This window comes from Mobula birostris, chromosome 14 (genome assembly GCF_030028105.1).
Source record: "Mobula birostris isolate sMobBir1 chromosome 14, sMobBir1.hap1, whole genome shotgun sequence".
NCBI classification, from domain to species: domain Eukaryota; kingdom Metazoa; phylum Chordata; class Chondrichthyes; order Myliobatiformes; family Myliobatidae; genus Mobula; species Mobula birostris.
In genome coordinates, this window is record NC_092383.1 from 72,682,198 (window position 1) to 72,704,241 (window position 22,044).

The window sequence follows — 22,044 nt, forward strand, 5'->3', positions numbered from 1 at the left end:
AATGGGCAAACTCACAAAGACCCAGGTTCCTGAAGTAGTAGCACCATGATCATCACTGTACTGCTCAGTCATTCTCAATATTCAAAGTTACGTCAGCTTTTATGCAGATTCCAGGAAGGTCCTGCATTCAATTACAATGCAATTCAGGAAGCCCATTGAAATTCCTCTCAAATACATGAACCAGTCACATACCATGATTGGAAGCTGTTTTCCATCAGAACAAGAAGACCCAATTGGAATCCATATTTGTGGCATAATTTTGTGACAACTATTCTTAATGTTTTAAAATGACCAGTTTTCTTCTGCTGAAGCATGATGTTGTCTAGAATGATGCAGTTCATTGGAGGCAATGACTTCAGTCATTTGTGACTTTCCTGCATGATGAATTCTAGTAGTTTAAAAATGGTGCAAAAACACAAAATTATCAATGTGATCTGACTCGTACCCAAAAGTAGGGGGCAGAACTTGAGACTTTGATGAGCTCCAAAGGTTTTACTTTGAAAACTTCCCCAATTCATTGACATTATTCGCACTCATTATTATCATTTTTAGTTGCTGAGTATTAACATTTTTCTGCAATGTCAATTGGATGCCTTTAAGATTCATTAAGTACAGTTTCAACACAACTTGTTTATCTTTACTGGCATTTAGAAGTGTCCGAATGAACTTGCTGCAATTTACCCCTATGACTTGTAGCAGAACTTCCCTAATGAATACATCCAGTTCAAATTCTTTTAACCAAACAAACCAGGCAAAGCTCTTGCAAAATTATACTTTTATTGGAAAGTTACCTTCAGTCAATGTTCCCTAGTACATCCATTATTCCTAGACCTCTACTAACCCTGTCAGTTGCAGACTGTGACAGAAAACATGCTTTCTTGACAATAGCAAGGTTAAAGAGTTAACTGATATCCAAAATGCCCAGAGGTGCCTGATGGCAGTTGAATTAGTACTGATGCAACAATTTGATCTTGATGACATTGCACAAGATATTCCCCTTTCTCAGTGTCAAGAAGCTAATCTTTTAAATGGCAAGAAGTAACATTCTCATGAAATTTAATTTTTTGTATTTTTGCACATTTTGGTTATATGGTGGTTGTACACAGAACACAGCTATAATGAGAGAGAAGTTGACCAAATAAGCAACTTAGCATCTGGTTGATGTTTCAGGAATGTTTAAGTAAAAACATTCAGATGTACTTTATTGGACAAATGCTTTAACTTAACTTCAGCAATAATCAATGGTAATTTTAGTCTTTACTCAAGGCTATTGATTTAGCCCTTATTTTATTGTAATTGTTTAGCAGAGTGCAGGAACAATGTAAAACATTAATTAAAGAAAAAGTTATACATCGAAGTCATTTTCCAAGGCAGCTGTTTTGTTTAATTTTGTATCTCAAAATTGAGGTTAGTATGAAATTGAAAGTTTTGCTTTCTTTATTTATGTTTTATGTATCAATACTTTTTAATAGTTTTATGCTTTTAATTATATTTGGGAGGGGATCTTCAATTTTCTCTTTGCCCAGGGCCCCAATAAATCTTAATCCATCTCAGACTTTGATAGGCAAAAGCATGTGCTATCACCAGTGGAACTGATGAAAGGCAGATTCATTGGAAAAACTTGAGCAGCTTGAATCCATCATCTAACCTGTCTCTTTTTAATTCGTAACTACAGGCAAAATTTACTGGCTCTTTCTAATTATCCTTTAACATACTTCTGATGTTATTTAAATGTCAAATGCCTCTTCTATTTTTTAGAACAGGTAATTTACTCACACAGCTGAATTTATAGAAATGCCCTTTTTTGATGATATACAGAATGGTAGACAAACAATTACTGACAAAAAGTCACTGAGAAATAGTAGTAAACCTTCCAGCAACTAGTTTATATGCCATAGAGTCATGGACACATACTCGTTGTCCCAACTCACCCATGTCAACCAGGATGTCTCTCTCAGCTAATCCCATGTGTCTGCATTTGATTTATAGTACATTCCTCTAGGCCTCTTCTATTCGTCAACTTCTTCAAACGTCTTTTAAACATTGGAATTGTACCCACCCCTGCAGTGTATTTGGCTGCTGATCCCATATACCAACCACTCTGTGAAAAATTGCCCTCCTCTTAAATCTATGCCCTCTCGTTTCAGTCTCCCTATCCTGATGAGTATCCACTACATTTAAGCCTATCATGATTTTGTATACCTCTGTAAAGTTACCTCCCAACTTCCAGCCCTCCTGGGAAAAAATTCCCAGACTATTGAGCTTCTCATTATAGTTCAAGCCCTCTAATCAGGTGACATTCTCGTGAATCTTTCCTGCATACTTAGCACATGTCCTACAACAGGGTGACCAGAAATCCTGCAAGTGCGGTCTCATCAAAGACTTATACATTGTAACTTTAATGCTTCTTCATTATGATTATGTTATGGTAATCAGAGTACTAAAATCATGTAACAAAACCAGAGTAACTCAATTGTTTTTGAGTCAGTATTGAGCAGAGTATATGACAGCGGTTCTCATCCTGTGGCCTATCTTTCTGAGGTGGAGTAGGTGGATGGTTTCACAAGTTACAACTAGGAAAAGGAAGCTGTAAGGTTATAATAATATAGAAGTGTTAGAAAATTTCACAAAAAAGGCTACAAACAAATAATATACATAACTGGAGGAATCCCCTAAGATAGGTCCAACTCATTAAAAGGAGTAGCCTATGATATCATGAAGTGTTTATGGAGATGAAACAGGCAAGCATTTTCACTGCAACACACACAAAATGCTGGAGGAACTCAATGCAAGAGAGTAATCAGTCGACATTTTGGGCCAAGACCCTTCTTTTCCACACCACCAGGTTTAGTTCCTGTTATTACCCCTCAAATATCAAGCAGAGAGGATAGAGGAACCTAGAGAGGAACCAGAGAAGATAACTTCACTCAGCCCAATACTGAACTGATTGCACAACCTATGGACTCAACAGCTCATGTTCTGATATTTATTGCTTTTTTAATTTATTGTTTGTTTTTTTCTCTCTCATTTTGCATTTGCACGGTTTGTTTTCTGTTGCACCTTCGATGTTTGTCTGTCTGTGTTTGTGTGTGTTTTGTGTCTTTGTATTTACTGTGAATACTGGCAGGAAAGTAAATCTCAGTGTAATATATGGTGACATGTATGTACTTTGATAATTAATTTACTTCAAACTTTGAACTTTTTTGAAGGGTTGGAAACCACTAGTCCACTGCATTATCATTTAATGGAAGTCTAAACACATTTCTAGATAGATAAGGAGGACAAGAAATCAAAAAAGAAGTTTCAAAGCCATGCATTCTTTTCTACTGTCTTATGTTTTTTAAATTGGAATTAAAATGATTAAGGAAGAAACTATTGGTAAAACGCAATAGTTTCAAAAGGTACGTTTAATGTCAGAAAAATGTATACAATATACATCCTGATTTTTTTTTCTTTGCAAACATCCACGAAAACAGAGGAGTGCTTCAAAGAATGAATGAATGACAGTCAAATGTTTGAACCCCAAAACCCCCACCAATTCCCCCCTTCCACACATAAGCAGCAGCAAAGCAACGACCCCCCCCCCACCCCACCAGCAAAAAAGCATCGGCACCCTCCACCGAGCACTCAAGCTGCAGCAAAGCATCAATAAAGACACAGTCTTGCAGTACTCCAAAGACTACTCGTTCACCCGGTAATTTGACGTACCACAGGCTCTCTCCCTAATGAGGGTAAAAGAGGTGTCCCCGTTTCACAGCGAAAGGGGAGACATAACAAAAGAACCCGCTGATTAATGGTGTTAAAAGTCCGTTGCATCACTTCTTCCAAGTTCAGTGCTCAAAGAACTTGGGTCCCTGAGCACACAGACAGCAGCCAGCTCTCTGCTTTCGATCTTCCATGTACTCCCACGACACAAAGAAACATAGAAAACCTACAGCACAGTACAGGCCCTTCAGTCCACAAAACTGCGTTGAACATGTCCTTACCTTAGAAATTACCTAGGGTTACCCATAGCCCTCTAATTTAGAAGCTCAATGAACCTATCCAGGAGTCCCTTAAAAGACCCTATCATATTTACCTCCACCACCAATGCCGGCAGCCTATTCCACGCACTCACCACCCTTAAAGCAGCAGCTTTGAGTGTCCTATGGACTTGGATCCCAAGATCCCGCTGATACTCCACACTGCCGAGAGTACTACCATCAATTCTATATTCTGCCATCATAACTGACCCACCAAAGTGAACCACCTCACACTTACCTGGGTTGAACTCCATCTGCCATTTCTCAGCCCAGTTTTGCATCCTATCAATGTCCCGCTGTAACCTCTGACAGCCCTCCACACTATCCACAGCACCCTCAACCTTTGTGTCATCAGCAAATTTACTAACCCATCCCTCCAATTCATCATCCAGGTCATTTATAAAACTCACAAAGAGTAGGGGTCCCAGAACAGATCCCTGAGGCACACCGCTGGTCACTGACCTCCATGCAGAATATGACCTGTCTACAACCACTCTTTGCCTTCTGTGGGCAAGCCAGTTCTGGATCCACAAAGCAATGTCCCCTTGGATCCCATGCCTCCTTACTTTCTCAATAAGCCTTGCATGGGGTACCTTGTCAAATGCCTTGCTGAAATCCATATGCACTACATCTACTGCTCTACCTTCATCAATGTGTTTAGTCATATCCTCAAAAAATTCAATCAGGCTGGTAAGACATGACCTGCCTTTGACAAAGCCATGCTGACTATTCCTAATCATGTAATGCCTCTTCAAATGTTCATAAATCCTGCCTCTCAGGATCTTTTCCATCAACTTACCAACCACTGAAGTAAGACTTACTGGCCTATAATTTCCTGGGCTGTCTCTACTCCCTTTTTTGAATAACTGAACAACATCCCCAAAGTTCCAATCCTCCAGAACCTCTCCCATCCCCATTGATGATGCAAAGATAATCGCCAGAGGCTCTGCAATCTCCTCCCTCACCTCCCACAGTATCCCAGTGTACATCTTGTCTGGTCCCGGTGACTTATCTAACTTGATGCTTTCCAAAAGCTCCAGCACATCCTCTTTCTTAATATCTACATGCTCAAGCTTTTCAGTCCACTGTAAGTCATCCCTGCAATCACCAAGATTCTTTTCTGTAGTGAATACTGAAGCAAAGTGTTCATTAAATACCTCTGCTATTTCTGCCGGTTCCATACACACTTTTCCACTGTCACACTTGATTGGTCCTATTCTTCCACGCCTCATCCTCTTGCTCTTCACATACCTGTAGACTGCCTTTGGGTCTTCCCTAATCCTGTTCACCAAGGCCTTCTCATGGCCCCTTCTGACTCTCCTAATTTCATTCTTAAGCTCCTTCCTGCTAGCCTTATAATCTTCTAGATCTCTACCTAGTTTTTTGAACCTTTCATAAGTTCTTTTCTTCTGGACTAGATTTACAACAGCCTTTGTGCACCACAGTTCCTGTACCTTACCATCCTTTCCCTGTCTCATTGGAACGTACCTCTGCAGAACTCCACTCAAATATCCACTGAACATTTGCCACATTTCTTCTGTATGTTTCCCTGAGAACATTTGTTTCTAATTTATGCATCCGTTCCTGCCTGATAGCTTCATATTTCCCCTTACTCCAATTAAACACTTTCCTAACTTGTCTGTTCCTGTCTCTCTCCAATGCAATGGTAAAGGAGATAAAAATTGTGATCACTATCTCCAAAATGCTCTCCCACTGAGAAATCTGACAGGTTCATTTCCCAATACCAGATCAAGTACAGCCTCTCCTCTTGTATGCTTATCTACATACTGTGTCAAAAAATCTTCCTGACACAGCTAACAAACTCCACCTCATCTAAACCCCTCGCTCAAGGGACATGCCAATCAATATTTGGGAAATTAAAATCTCCCACCACAACAACCCTGTTATTATTACACCTTTCCAGAATCTGTCTCCCTGTCTGCTCCTTGATGTCCCTGTTACTACTGGGTGGTCTATAAAAAACACCCAATAGAATCATTGACCCCTTCCTGTTCTTAACTTACACCTACAGAGACTCCACAGACAATCCCTCCATGACTTCCTCCTTTTCTGCAGCCATGACACTATCTCTGATCAACACCCTGCCTATCCTCCTTTCGCACTGTCTCCAAGCTTTCTCTATTTGTGAGCCAACCACCTCTTCCTCCATCTCTTCAGTTCAGTTCCCACCCCCCAGCAATTCTAGTTTAAACTCTCCCCAACAGCCTTAGCAAACTTCCCCACCAGGATATTGGTCCCCCTGGGATTCAAGTGCAACCTGTCCTTTTTGTACAGGTCATGCCTGCCCGAAAAGCAGTCCCAATGATCCAGAAATCTGAATCCTTGCCCCCGCTCCAATCCCTCAGTCATTCATCCTCCACCTCATTCTACTCCTATACTCACTGTGGCATGGCACAGGCAGAAATCCCAAGATTACTACCTTTGAGGTCCTGCTTCTCAACTTCCTTCCTAACTCCCTGTAGTCTGTTTTCAGTACTTCCTCCCTTACAGCAGCACCGGCCTTGAGTCAGCCCGTCTCCAGAACCATGAAAATCCGGTACCTTGGAGGCGCACTACACTTCCAGGCCACATCCTTGGTATATCAAAAAGTGGCCGGTTGTGGGGCCCTGAGAACGGGTCCCATTTCCGCTAAGCAGTAAAGATTGGTAAAAACCAAAATATATTCATAGGATTGAAAGAAAATACCACTGCGACAAATTAAACAGACATATATGCCCAGATCAAAAACTTTCGAAGAGGTCACACTATCTTTCTACCTGTTTCAGTGTATTTTAATTCTGATTTTCATTCCTGTTCTGACACGTCCATCCGTGGCCTCCCTCTTGTGCCAGGATGAGGCCACCCTCAGGGTGGAGGTGCAACACCTTACATTCCATCTGGGTAGCCGCCAACCTGATGGTATGAATATCAATTTCTCCTTCCAATTAAAAGAAATTTCCCTCCCCTTCATTACTTCTTCTATTCCCAACTTTGGCCTCTTACTCTTCTCACCTGTGATCATCTTCCCTTGGGTCCCGTCCTCCTTCCCTTTCTCTTATGGTCCACTTTCCTCTCTTATCAGATTCCTTCCTCTCCAACCCTTTATCTTTTCTACCCACCTAGTTCCACCTATCATCTTCTAACTATCCTCTTCCTCCCTCCACCTTTTTATCCTGGATTCTTCCCACTCCTTTCCAGTCCTGAAGAAGGATCTCACCCCAAAATGTTAACTGTTTATTCCTTTCCATTGGTACTGCCTCACCTGCCAAGTTCTTCCAGCATTTTGTGTGTTTTGCTTTGGATATCCAGCATTGGCTGAAGGCCTTGAGTTTCTGATATGGTGTAGCTTATAAAATACCCTGAATGCCTCAGCTTAGCATTTCCCCTCAGGATAAAAGTAAGTCAAGTCCCCCTCCCTTCAGAAGGTATGCTAATTCACAAACATGAGAAAATCTGCAGATGCTAGAAATCCGAGTAACACAGACAAAATGCTGGAGGAACTCAGCTGGCCAGGCAAAAGAAAATACCACTACGACAAATTAAACAGACATATATGCCCAGATCAAAAACTTTCGAAGAGGTCACACTACCTTTCTACCTGTTTCAGTGTATTTCAGTGTGTATAGAAAAAAGTACAGTTGACGTTTTGGCCCGAAACGTTGATTGTACTTTTTTTCCATTGATGCTGCCTGGCCTGCTGAGTTCGTCCAGCATTTTGGGTGTGATGCTAATTGACAATGTCCTTTACTTCTTGAAGCAAACCCATGTTGGGTTACCAGCATTTGGTGAATTTGCTTCACCCTCCATTGTACTCTGAATTGACTGCAGAATAGTCTTTGACAATGGTACTGTGGACAAAACCAAAGGCAGGTCTAATATAAGACAGAAAGATCCTGAAGCAAAAACCCTCTTTCTTGATATAAGTAATAGGCACCCGTTAGTCTTGTGAGACCATGGATTTGCGCCTTGGAAGGTTTCCAGGGCGCAGGCCTGGGCAAGGTTGTATGGAAGACCAGCATTTGCCTATGCTGCAAGTCTCCCCTCTCCACACCACCAGTGTTGTCCAAGGGAAGGGCACTAGGGCCCATACAGCTTAGCACTGGTGTCGTCGCAGAGCAATGTGTGGTTAAGTCCCTTGCTCAAGGACACAACACACTGCCTCAGCTGAGGCTCGAACTAGCGATCTTCAGTTCACTAGACCGACGCCTTAACCACTTGGTCAATTATATGAGTAAATTAGATATCAAATGATAAAAATATATTTCATTTCAAATTGAAGCACGAAAAAGTTTCCTTCATTATTTTAGTGTGAATTTGAGCAAATAATGTAGAATAAAATGTAGATGATAAGACTATTTCAGAGTATAGAAAGCTGGAAATTCCATAATTTTATCATATGTATGCTGAATATATTAAAATGATGCTGAGTTGCTTGCAATTTTAGTTATTGAGCCATACAGAAATGGAACCAGATTATTGGATCCACTGAGTCCACACCATCTATAAAACACCCATTTATACTAATCCTATTTCATTCTCCTCACATACCTGTCAACTCCCCTGTTTCAACCACTCACCTACAAACTCGAGGCAATTTACCGTGGCTAATTAACCTACCGACCTGCATGCCTTTAGTATGTGGGAACCTCAAAATGATTATCCTAAGCAAGTTCATGCTCCATTTATATAATGTCATAAATTGAGTGTTCCATACCTAAGATTATTACCAGCCTAATCATATTTCTGGTTGACTGCAGAGCAGGCATGTTGACAGTAACACACTAAAAGTGTTAGAAATCTGCTGCATTTGTATCCAAAATTAAATAATGAATGTGTACACTGACACCTTTTAAGTGATCCCATTATGAAGTTACATCATTAAATATCAATGAAAGGTTACTATGGAGTTTAAAGATAAATATTTGTTTTGCCATTGTTTCACAACCTGAGATCCAGTCATAACCTATTGGTGGTTTGCCTGTTGAGGCAAGCAATTCAGCTGGAAAAGTTTCAGAAATGTACTTGAACTAAGCAGAAAGTTCAATATCTGTCTTTTGTTTTCCCTTTGGCTAAGGCCATTTCATTGTATTCAGCTACTTAAAGTAATTTATTTTCCTCAACTACCCAGATGACCATTGACAACACAGTTCTAGACTAATTGAAGACAAATGGTCTTACTAATTACAGAAAACAAATTTAAAATACACTTTTATAAATTAACAAAATTACTAAATAAAACTTACATTTTTAAAAGAAAAAAAAAGCTGCCAAATTATTGATTGGCAAAATAGGGAGAATGTTATTTTCTATAATTGCATCCAGACTCCTCAGAAGTTAAGCTCCTGATTTCAGCTACTGTATGTCATTGTGGGAAAAATCGTGTTGCACAGGAGAGAAAGAGGGTCTGAAGATAAGTTACTCTTATTGAGCATGTCCAAATCTGGGCAGATATCTGTCATATGACTAATTTCCTTTTCATATACTGCCATCAAGGAGGAAGTACAGGAGCCTGAAGACCTGCTTTCAATGTTTTTAATACAGCTTCTTTGTCTTCACCATCAATTTCTGAATGGTTCATGAACACTACCTCATTATTTGTCTTCCTTGCTACTTTTTTCTGTATAGTATCTTAGTATTTTTTTATGAATTGCACTGCACTGCTGCTGCAAAACAACAAATTTCACAATTTCACTCAGGTTGGAGGAGCAACACCTCATATACCGTCTAGGTAGTCTCCAGCCCCTTGGTATGAACATAGAATTCTCCAACTTCCGGTAATTCCCTCCCCTTCCCTTCTTCTATCCCTGTGTCACTCTGCCCTCTCCCCCAGCTGCCTATCATCTCCCTCATGGTTCCACATCCTTCTACTACCCATTGTGTTTTCCCCTATTCCTTCTTCACCTTTCCTGCCTATCACCTCCCTGCTTCCCCTCCCCCACCCCTTTATCTTTCCCCTTACTGGTTTTTCAACTGGAACCTACCAGCCTTCTCCTTCTCACGCTCTCCCCACCTTCTTTATAGGGCCTCTGCCCCTTCCCTCTACAGTCCTGACGAAGGGTTCCAGCCCGAAACGTCGACTGATCTTTTCCACGGATGCTGCCCGACCTGCTGAGTTCCTCCAGTGTGTTGTGAGTGCAACAAATTTCACATCTGTCAGAGACAATAAACCTGATTCTGATTCCTGTCCTCTTAAGCAGGCAACGTTATCAGAGGACAATAACTAGTGAATGGAAATCTATCCAAATTTTGTGATATCACACCAGAGGAAATATTGTATCATTTCTTAATGCATGCATTACTAAACGACAATAAAAGAGGACTGCATGTTTTCATAATCTAAGAGAAAGGAAGTCAGAACAAACACAGGTTGAGAAGTTCAGTGAGTGAAATCTGAACACAAATTATTTTGATATCACAAACTTTGACCTGATTGGTGTTCATGACAGCAATGAAGATTGCTGTCACAGGAAAGCAGCATCCATCATCAGGGAGCTCCACCACCCAGGACATGCTCACTTCTCACTGCTGCCTTCAGGAAAAAGGTACAAGAGCCTCAGACCTCGCACCACCAGGTTCAGGAACAGTTATTATCCCTCGACCATCAGATTTACTCAACTTCACTTGCCTCATCATTGAAACCAATAGACTCACTTTCCAGGAATTTCCAACTCATGTTCTTGATATTTATTGCTTATTTATTTTTTATTGTTGATTCTTTTTGTATTTGCACAATTTGTTCTCTTCTGCACTCTGTTTGAATGCCCTAGTAGGGTCATCTTTCATTGATTCTGTTAGTTATTATCCGAGAGATCTGTTTTCTATAGAATGCCACAAAAAAATGAATCTCAACATACAATGGGGTGAGATATATGCACTTTGACAATAACCTTGAACTGGTCTTGGATAGTGATCAATCTATGAGACTTTCAGCGGTAGCAAAGTAGAGTTTAAACAAAGGGAATATTCCTTCTGCAGATCACATAATTGCTGAGTTTATAGATTTTTCAAACTCACTATCAAAAGGCTGTATGCTTTTATGATTTATTCACAGGGAGTGGTTACTTCTCTCCCAAGGAGAAAGAATATTTCATGACAAAATGTATACTGAGCATGACTTGCTAATCCTTAGCATTTCTGCTGCAATAATTCAAATTGATGGTTTGCACAAACTTATAGTTTTACAATATTGAGATCTGATTCAATAACACAATTTGAAGTGGTAAACAATTAGAATAAGTGTGAATATAGTAACTATATTTTATAGTCAAAAGATGGTCCTATTTGAAAATAAATAGTCTTTCTGGAGAGTATTAAGTACAAGACCTTACTTTGCAATGCAAATAGAATTATGCATGGACTAATTGAAGTCAACCGTCATTAGCTTGGACAGCTACAGTAATTAGCTCAGAACAGGTATTCATCTCAGCAGGTGAAGATAAGCTTATATTCCCTTTGCTACTGCACAAGCCCTTACAATGCAACCCTAACATTCAAGACAAAGTTCAGATTTCTTCTAATCAAGACAGTACATCCAGCATGTAATATTTGCACTATTCTTTTAGAAAAATATTTGCATGTTGCAATAATGCTAAGGGCAAATTTGAGTTCCATTCAATATGACTTCAGTAATATGAGGAATTAACGTGTAGGTAGTAATCACCACAACCTCACCCTCAATAAAGCAAATGCCTTCAAGGAGGTCAATGATAATACTGACCGACTTTGAAGTGGGTTCAGAGCTGGTGGCTCATTACATTAGGTGATGAGTAAACAACCACATTTATAAATTTCTTTACAATTTTGCAAGCCAATTAAAATATCTTGGGATCATTCATCAGCCAAGATTAAACAGTGGAAGAAAGCACATATTTTGCTCTACATATGTAAAGCACTTCCATACAGAAAAACGGCACATGTATAGAATCAAAAAACCCTTTGAGATACATATCTTTAATTGAATCAGCCTCAAAGTAGGACTTTTATAACAATATCTTTTTCTGGCATGCACTGTGCTTAAAAACAACATGAATTATAAAGCCAACTAATATTGGAATGCAAAAAGAAACTATGGAAAAGACAAGCATGTTAACATCCGAAACAAATTATTTGTAATTTAGCAGCAAATCATGGACAACATTTCCCCAAATTCCAACTAAATACTTTTGGAGGTTGAGGCAAAAACTACTCCTTCTGGTGTATTGTAAAACATGTTGAATGAAGCTGTGACATGGAAATAATGCTCAGTGCAGCCTTCTCTCAAACAGAGCTTCCAAAATCCTAATTAGGTTCCTTTATTTAAATAAGAATTCATTCCTTTGTATGCAAATGAATGGCAAGATTTTTGTTACAAATATAGCCCTGCTTTCTGCAAGCACATCATAAAGCTACTTCAGGTTTTTTTTAGTGGTTATTTTGTTTCTGGAAGGTTTCTGTTTGGTGGTTGCGTCTTCAACCATTTTGGCGCTAAACCCCAAATCTCTCTGCTTCTTCACCTCCTTGAAGGCTCTCCTTACGATGACCTTATTCACCATGCTTTTGGCCAATGTAGTTCAAACTTTGTCCTGTGAAGTCCTTAAGAAACTTCATTATGCAAAAGATATTCTATAACTTACTTCCTATCGTATTAATATTGCTAAAATGTGCTCTGCATACCTGCAGATGACATACCAGTGTGTTTAGCAGTGAAGCAGAGTGAATTGAGATTGCCTTCCTTTATGCAATCCAGCCATTTTCCGGACAGCAAGAAGATAAGTTGGGAACTACAAGTGTTTTATATAATGATTAAACTAAAACTTATCAGCAGTAAACACTACTTTCTTAATATTAGCTAAACAGCCAATTGCTTGATCAAAATAATTACTGCGGATATTCACACTGGATAACAAGCATATACTCTTCTTGGATATTGTTGGTTTTAAGGCAGAAGCATAGCTTCCAAGGTGATTTTCAGGTTTTCAGTTTTGTTTGGTGTTTGAAGCAGAAGTCATGCAATTTAGAAGAGATGCATTAGCCTGTGTAAAATGACTCTCTCAAGAAGAGGTGCTGAGGATTAAGAAAGAGAAACAGCAACACCCAGCAATAAAAACAATTCAAATTTTGGTCACATTAAGAAATTGTATTTGAACCATGTGTCCTTCCATTTCAGTGCCGTATTTTTGACACATGCTGGTGATATCTTCAAGTTGTTGAGTCTTTTAGTTTCGTTATTTAAAAACTTAAACCATAATTCTGGGGAAAAGAAAAACTAATAATTGGTCCCAGAATGAGTAACTATGATTGTCATTAATATCTAGTCATTTTAAAGATTTGAGCATAAACTAATCTTTTAAAAATCTCAGTACATAAATGATACAGTAGTAAGGCCACCATGAATCAATATTTATATCATTTATACAAAAGGATCTTCATTTATATTTAACTTTCCAATGAGAGCTTTTTAAAATACAGCATTTTTAGTTTAAACATATTTCAACGAAGGCCACTTTAGTGAATGTGTCAACAAAGCAGAGCATTTGAGATCTCATATTACATTTCCATGTCTGCTGATCCTGAGGAAGATTTCAGTGGAACAGAATCAAAACCATCTGGTGTTCTCTGAAAATACAAAAAATATTTAATTAGAAATTGAGACGAACTAACAACATCATTGAGATATGATTATTACTCATCTGCGACCCCTACTCACAAAGGCAATGAACTTAGAAAGATGTTCTTCCTGCTATTTGTCGGTGAATAGTTACTGTATTTCAACTGATAAAAGCAAAACTATAGAACTAGAATGTAAAAATAGTACAGCTATACATAAACCAACTTTAGAATATATTACATACATGTTGTTATATGAGTATATATGCTGCATTGGATCCGGAGTAATTATTTCACTCTCCTTTACACTTATGTACAGGAAATTATATTAAACAATCTTGAATCTTGGCTTTGTAATATTGACACAAATCCAAATACTCACCTACTTTACAAATTTGTTGAATGCCAAGAAAAAGAACTCACAGTAACCTGACATAGCTTTCAACAGATGTTTCCAGTGAGTGAGGTACTTAGTTGGGAATGAGAGTTTAAATAATTTTAAAACCATCTTAACCAATGCACATACTTTTACTAAAAATGGTTATTAAACTGTAAATGAGTATTTGGATTAAAATAATCAAAACAGGTTTATGTTAGGAGGAAGAAAAATCAGCTTGCTAACCTGAACATAATTAAAAATAAACTTTGAGACCATAAGAATAGCCTATACAAGTTTTTTTCCCAGAGGTTCTGTATTCATTGCAATATTCCAAAACATCTCCACCTTTTTAAGATACAGTAATCATTGAGTGCTTGTCAGCATGTTAAGTAATTAAAATTTGCACATCTTTTGCTGATGTTTAAGTTCTTGTCTCCCTGTTTTGTTTCCTGTCCATTTTAATGAAATTCTTTACCATAAACACAATAGATTCTGCAGATGCTGGGGATTTTGAGCAAAACATACAATGTACTGGGGGAACTCAACATATCAGTCAGCACCTACGCAAGGGGATAAACAGTTAATTTTTTGGACCAAGACCCTTCAGTAGTACTGTGAGATTCTTTACCTGTCACTTTGATTGAATCACCACCAGAAAGGGGAAATAGAAAAAAAGAGAGGGAAAAATATAGAGTTAACAAAAAAATACAAAGTCATATGAAAGAAAGAGGTTCCATAAACAGCAGCAAGCTAAAGACCAGACATTTATTCTTTCACAATAGTAATAATTTGGAAGATGTAGCTCAGGTGGTTGATGGTTGGGCTAGTTGAGTGGGTAAATTGCCAAGATCAGAGAACAACTCAACCCAACCATTCTTTCACTACGCTGCTTGAGTGAAAAGTACCAGCCACAACTCTGGAGGCATTTTTGCTCCATTCCAAGTCAGGTAGCTTAAGGCAGATTGGCTTATGGTTTAACATTTATTTGAAGAATATGGAAAATGCAGCATTCCTTCAATAAAGTAATCAAGTATCAACACGTTACATATCTACGCCACTTGGCCTTCCCTATCAGAGATCGCAAACACAAGAGATTCTGCTGATGCTGGAAATCTTCAGCAACACACAAAATGCTGGAGGAACTCAACATCATCTATGGAGGGGAAGTTTCCCTCAATTGATGCTGCCTGATCTGCTAAGCTCCTCCAGCCTTTTGTGTGTTGGCCTATCAGAGATATTCCTTTTTCCTACCCATCCCTCCCTCCACATTCTCTGCCACCAAAAACTTCTTATTTTTTCACTCTCCCAGTTTTGACAAAGAGTTAGCTGTTAGTTAATTGTTAACTGGTTCTCTTTCGATAGTTGTTAGTTAATTGTTAACTGTTTCTCCTTCAATAGATGCTGCCCTGCCCCAAGCGTTTTCAACATTTTCTATTTTTATTATTACATGATCAGGGTTCTGGAGTGGCAGGAGAAATCATTACCTTCTAACTCAGAGGTGAGGCCACTGCTACTGATCCATGGTTCATAGTAAATCTACATGTTTTTAATGAAGACTCCCTGTTCTGACATCACTTCTCATTTAATAGAATAATTAAGCAGATATTGTTTAAGTGAACAATATATAAAATGTATACGTTGTCTGCATCGTTGTACAAATTTTAGTTTGCTTAGATTGTATTCTTTCATCTATTACTTATATCTGCATATGTTCAACAATATCTGCTGGTAATTCAAATTTTCCTGTGGATGTTGATGAGGAGTAAAAGAAAAATTGCGTGTGAATGAAAGGTGAGTGATAATCTCTGAACTACCTTTAATTTGAGGACATCTCTTCTTAAATAAGAATATCAAGATTGTATGCAGTACCCCAGATATGCTGATATTGGAGAGGGTTCAAAGGAAGTTCACAAAAATCATTCTAGGATTGAAAGGCTTGTCATGTGAGGTGTGATTGGTGGCCCAGGGACTGTATACAGAATGAGGGACGATCTCATTGATACCTATCGAATGTTGAAAGGTCTCAATGGACTGGATGTGGAGAGGATGTTTCCTGTGCTGGGGGAGTCTAAGATCAAAGGAACAGTCTTGGAATAGGGGGACGTTCATTTAGAATGGAGATCAGGAGGAATTTCTTTAGCCAGAGAGTGAATCTGTAAAATTCATTGACACAGCCAGCTCATTGGGTATACATAAGGCAGAGATTCATAGATTCTTGATTAGTCAGGGCATGAAGGGATACAGGGAGAAGGCAGGAGATTGTGGCTGAGAGGGAAATGGATCAGCCTTGATGAAATAGTGGAGCAGACCCAATGGGGCAAATGGCCTAATTCTGCTCCTATAACTTATGGTCTTACGTTAGCAGCAATGCAATTATATAATAAATGTCTACAAGGAGAGTTCATTGCTCTGCATGCTATTAGTCTTTATTTGTAAATTAAATACTTACTGAGCAAACCTTTGATCTCTGTGTGAAGTCACTGCAACGTACATACTCAGGCCTCATTGCTTTGTTAAGTGTCTATTATTGACTTCACATTGCCCAGTGGAGATGACTTAGTTCTTGTTGATAAATTGCCAAGTGGACTAAGTGGAAACTAATCAATCCCCTACTCGTCTGATTGTGGGATCCCAAGAATCTTGTTCTCTTCCCGTTTCATTTTAATAAGGAAAACATTCCGATGCTATAACATTACTTCCTAGAAAACCTGCTCGGAAACCTTTTGACCCAGAGCCTTATCCACTATCTTTAAAAACATTCAAAGATTAAAGATCAGCTTTATTTGTCACATGTACATCAAAACACACAGCGAAAAGCATCCTTTACGCCAATGAGCCAGCGCTGTCCGAGGAATATGCTGCGGATAGTCCGCAAATTTCGCCACATTTCTGATGTTCACAGCTCACTAGCCCCAAGCTTAAACACATGTTTTTGGGATGTGGGAGGAAAGCAGAGTACCCAGGGGAAACCTACGTGGTCATGGGGAGAACATACAAACTCCTTACAGACAGTGGTGGCAAGTGAACTCCAATCGGTGATCGCTAGTGTTGTAAAGTGTTGTCCTAACCACTGGGCTATCAGCTCATGATCATTTCAACAATATTGCTGATATCCTTCTGCCGTACAAATAAAAAATGATTACATAATTTTTGTACCTTACTTATTTTGGCCTTTATGTGACTGGAGATCTTGTCTCTCTTTATAGTCCTCTGAAGTGGCCAAGCAAGGCATTCAGCTACATTTAACTACTGCAATTCTACAGAGGTTCTAGAAATTAACTCACCGCAATCTTGTCAGTTTGGTTTAGGCACTGAATGATTACCATGTCTGCATTGTCCTCATCCCCCCCAAAATGTACAGAAATAAAGCTTTTCTCCGAGTGAATTTGCAAAATTTTTCTTTAAAGGTTGATATTAAAATAAACTATGACTTTAAAACCAACTTGCCTATGGGATAAAATAATAATTCTGTTCAAATTTATTATTGGTCTATGTATCATAATTATATAAAAGATGCAACCTAAGAAAATGCCTCATTTTACCTTTCTCCATTATTTGAGTATACAACTTGCATGCATTATTAGATTGATTTTACTGTCTGATTTTTAAAAAAAATTCTTCATCTATTGCTCACCATTCTATCTAAGTTGAGGACACTGCGCTTCAGTCAAAGGGCGTTTCCTAGTGCAAAGCATTCTTCTATGTCAAGATCAAGGGCATATGAAGGCTAAAAATAGAAGTGCAGACAGTCCAGATGTGAAAAAACGTGTAACAATCAACAATTTCATTTGGAGCGGGCAAACTATTACCTGTCATCACAGTTATTAAGGGTTTGCAACATTGTTTTATTTGTGGTCCAATTTTTAGATACTTAACATAAGGGAAGGTATTGATACCTTTCATACAATAAATAAAATTCTACAGTTCCAGAATACTTAAAAATATATTTAAGGCAAATTATATCATTAATAATGAGAAAAATGCAGAGTTTACCAATAGTTTCAATACACTTTCAGGTCTTGCTTCTAAAAGTTTACCAACTGAATTGTAATTATATGAGGAAAAAGTCCCCAACTTATTCAAATTCTGCTTACTGCACATGTGAGCTGCAATTGGGAAAGAATCTACATTCAATTCTTGGTCCACATTGAATTTTTAAAATTTTCTTTTAGAGAAACAGGCCTTTCTGGCCCAACGAGCCCACACTGTCCAATTACACGCATGTGATCAACTAACCCATGATCCAGTATGTCTTGAGAATGCAGGAGGAAACCAAAGCACCTAGAAGAAACCCACAGGGTAAAAGAGTGAACTCCTTACATACAGTGGTGCAATTCATCCTGGATCATGGGCTGTGTGATAGCATTATGCGAACCATTTGCTACCATGTTGCCCTGTTAGCTGACTTCAATTGGCAGTGCAGCAGGGATATTCCCGAAGCCGTCAGTACTCCTAAGCTAAGGAGGAAGCAGCATTGGATCGTAAGTGTCATAAACAAGAGAAAATCTGCAGATGCTGGAAATTCAAGCAACACACACAAAATGCTGGAGGAACTCCAGTCCTAATGCAGGGTCTCTCTCGGCCTGAAACGTCGACTGTACTCTTTTCCATAGATGCTGCCTAGCCTGCTGAGTTCCTCCAGCATTTTGTGTGTGTATGTGTTGCTCTGGATAGTAAGTATGTCTGCTCGCTGTTGTTGTTCAAGGACATCACATAAGAAGATGATTGACCTCAGCACGATCTTCGTAATTGAATGGCTCGCTGACATTCCCTTTCCAGACCTCATCGGGAAACAACCGAGATAGCAAATTACTGGAAATAAGAGTTAGCACCAGGCAGTGCAATGCAAATGAGAATGGAAAATCATAAAGTGGAAATGTAACCCACTTGCAGCTTTCGTGAGAAGCTTGATCCAGCTTCAGGGTTCTAACACCGGAAAATCCAAACTGAATTACTTTTGTTTATGTACTGTCTTATGGGTTCTGAAAGCCTAACCTTCACCCATGTCATAAATATATGTAGGAATATTACTCTGATTCACGACTTGGCTAATGATAAGAAATTTCAAAGAAACTTAATAAAAGAGTTGTTTGCTTTCATTGGCCGATAAATTACAACACATCTCGAAACAGGCAATAAAGTGGTTACGTGTGAGGGCTTGGGCTGGTTATGTGTAAGAGCCTATCCTTGATATTCCGTTACATTGAAGCCTGAGCTGCTGATCTTTGCATGAAACTTCAAAGGGTCTTTCCTCCACGGAAATAGCCAGATGGGGAATGGGGAGAAATGGGTGGAGATGGGGAATGGGGAGAATCTTGCAGGAGATGATCAGAAGGAAGATGATGGATCCAGCTGTGGGAATGATTTGAATGGGTGGATGTTCAGTTGCAGAGATGATTGGAGTGGAGACCTGAAAGCATCAAGAGGTTGCAGTTGCTGGGAGCCATCACTAACATTGAATGCTTAAAAATGGTACCTATTGGGAAGAAGAGGCGGCCCAAATGGGCCATTGGGCCTACTCCTGTACTGTGGTGTTCTACAACTCTGCCTCATCACTTTGGTTAAGGCCAACTTGGCGCACAGCATTTGTGTAAGACAACTTGACGCAAAGGACATCAAAAAAGCACTGCACTCTCCTGGATGTCACCGCACATAGCCAGCAGCCTCCATGCAAGCACACATCACATACATGCCGGAGCCAACACAAAACCAGCACACAATATACTCTCACAAGCACGAGGAAATCTGCAGGTGCTGGAAATTCAGGCAACACACATAAAAGTTGCTGGTGAACGCAGCAGGCCAGGCAGCATCTCTAGGAAGAGGTACAGTCGACGTTTCGGGCCGAGACCCTTCGTCAGGATATATATTCTGTCGCATTTAGTTATTGAGTTTTTATCAAAAAATCCATTTTCTAGCACACGGAACATTCCAGAATATGTTGGATTTTTAAGCTACTTACCCTGCCATTTATTTTGTACTTGTCCAATAAAAAAGAATAAAGTCTATGGCAAATAATATAAGCACCCGTGTACTTTGTAGGACGATTATGGATAAAATAGTAACTTACCTTAACAGCAAATGACTTTATCTTTCCAAACAAAGATTTCTTGCTCATAAAAATCAGGTCATCTTCCAGATCTTCACCTTCCATTATGGCACAGCTATCAACTGCTGGTAATTCACCATCCTTAGTATTGGCATTCATCATCAGCTTGGAATATTTGTATTCTAATCTAAAATCAGTTCAATTACAAGCGTGACTTTAACCAGCATTTAAAACTTGCTTGGCAATAAATATTTAAAGACATGACAAGTTGGAATTTGAACATTTTCTTGAGAGAACTTCCAGTGGAACACTTCAAACAATTATTAATATTAATGCTGCTTTTCTAGCCTTCTTAATTATAATGTGTGCATTAAGAGATTTTTATTTATTGAAGCCTGACCTTTACTAAAAGTAGTGTCTGCAGATATTAAATACACAAGAAAAGCTGTCTCAAGATATATTTAATTGTCAAAATAATTTAATATGGAACATTTGGCATTCACAGCCCAGAAATTGGTCAGTACAGTATATCATCTAATGACTATTTATGCAATTAGCATTACTTACATTTGGTTTATTGTAGCACTTTCTTGTAACTTTACTGTATCGCACATTATCCCTGCCAAATCAGGACAATACTTTGTTTTTAAAATTTAATATTTTGAAGTGCTTTATGGAATTTGTGTTTTTGGTATTTCTACACTATGAATTAAGAACTAATTCAAGAAAAATACTCTCCAAGGGAAGCTTAGAAGGAGGATCCTCGAAACATAGTTGCTTGCTGAAGGAACCATAACCTAATTTTACATCACATATTTACCCTGGCCTTGCTTCAACTATTAACTGAATTTTCCTTTAAAAAATGTCATGGCGCTTGCTGCACCCAGTCCCCAGGGAACATATTTTCTGCTCCAAGAAATCATGGTTTTAAGAAAATTCTCAGTTCAATCAGTGATACTTTACACAGATGACCTTTTGGTGCTTATTCACCTTTTTCACAACAAATCCTTAATAATTTAAAAACTTACAATTGTATGAACACTTATTTTCCATTGGATCACATACCTTCTCTTATCTGTAGTTTCTTAACTGTTCTATAATCCTTCCTATGGTTTTGTATAATGGGGAAATCAACAGTACCAAAAGCTGCTGCTGACACCTACACCATGGTCTTATTGGTCTTACACTTCTTCACCCAAATATAAACCACAAAATAATATAAAACCTTCTGTAGCTTTATCTGCCTCCCCTCATATGTTTGAAGTAATATATATTTGCACGAACCATGCTTTTTATTCCTCTGTATTTTTCAGCATCTCTCAATTAGGCATTTAATCTGAATTTTTTTAAGCTCCATTCTTTAATCCTTGTCTTCCTGTCCTTGGACAAATAGGGCCATTTTAAATTATATAATGAATTAATAGCAAAACGCACAGAATGCTGGAGGAACTTAGCAGGCTAGGCAGCAGCTAGGGAAATGAATAAACAGTTGACATTTCGAGCCACAACCCTTTAACAGGACTGGAAAGGAAGGGCTAAGGAGCCAGAATAAGAAGGTGGGGGGAGGGGAAGTACAAGCTAGAGGACAATAGGTGGGTGGGGATGAAGTAAGAAGCTTCATCGACAACTATATCCGATGCACCTGATGCGGACTGCTATACATTGGTGAGACCTGGCATGGGTTGGGGGACTGCTTTGTCGAGCACCTTTGCTCCATCTGCAGCTATAGCTGGAAAAGGTAAACTGCTGGAGAAAAAGGAATCTGGTAGAGAAGAGACCATAGGAAAAAGGGAAGGAGGAAGGGCTCCAGGTGGAGGTCATAGGCAGGCAAGGAGAGGGGGGCCAGAGTGGGGAACTGAAGAAGGAGGAACAGGGAGGGGAAAGTTGGAGAAACTGATGTTCATGCCATCAGGTTTGGAAGCTACACACATGGAATATGAGATGTTGCTCCTCCAAATTGAGAGTAATCTCATCATGGCAGTAGAGGAGGTCATGGACCGACATGTCAG

General features: G+C 39.0%; 1 protein-coding gene across 2 annotated transcripts in view; it reads right to left on the reverse strand.

Moving 5' to 3' along the window:
- Positions 1 to 12,053: 12,053 nt before the first annotated feature.
- The window catches only part of elapor1 (endosome-lysosome associated apoptosis and autophagy regulator 1), a 120,236-nt gene continuing 110,245 nt past the window's right edge, over positions 12,054 to 22,044 (reverse strand). The window contains exons 21-23 of one of the 2 annotated variants that reach the window (XM_072278667.1): positions 20,057 to 20,222; positions 17,621 to 17,713; positions 13,548 to 13,616 (exon numbers count right to left, since the gene is read on the reverse strand). In XM_072278667.1, coding sequence (XP_072134768.1) covers positions 17,654 to 17,713; positions 20,057 to 20,222 — 226 coding nt within the window. In that variant the 3' untranslated portion in view covers positions 13,548 to 13,616; positions 17,621 to 17,653. Of the gene's footprint in view, positions 13,617 to 17,620; positions 17,714 to 20,056; positions 20,223 to 22,044 lie in introns of both variants that reach the window. The other variant, XM_072278666.1, reaches the window with a different exon arrangement.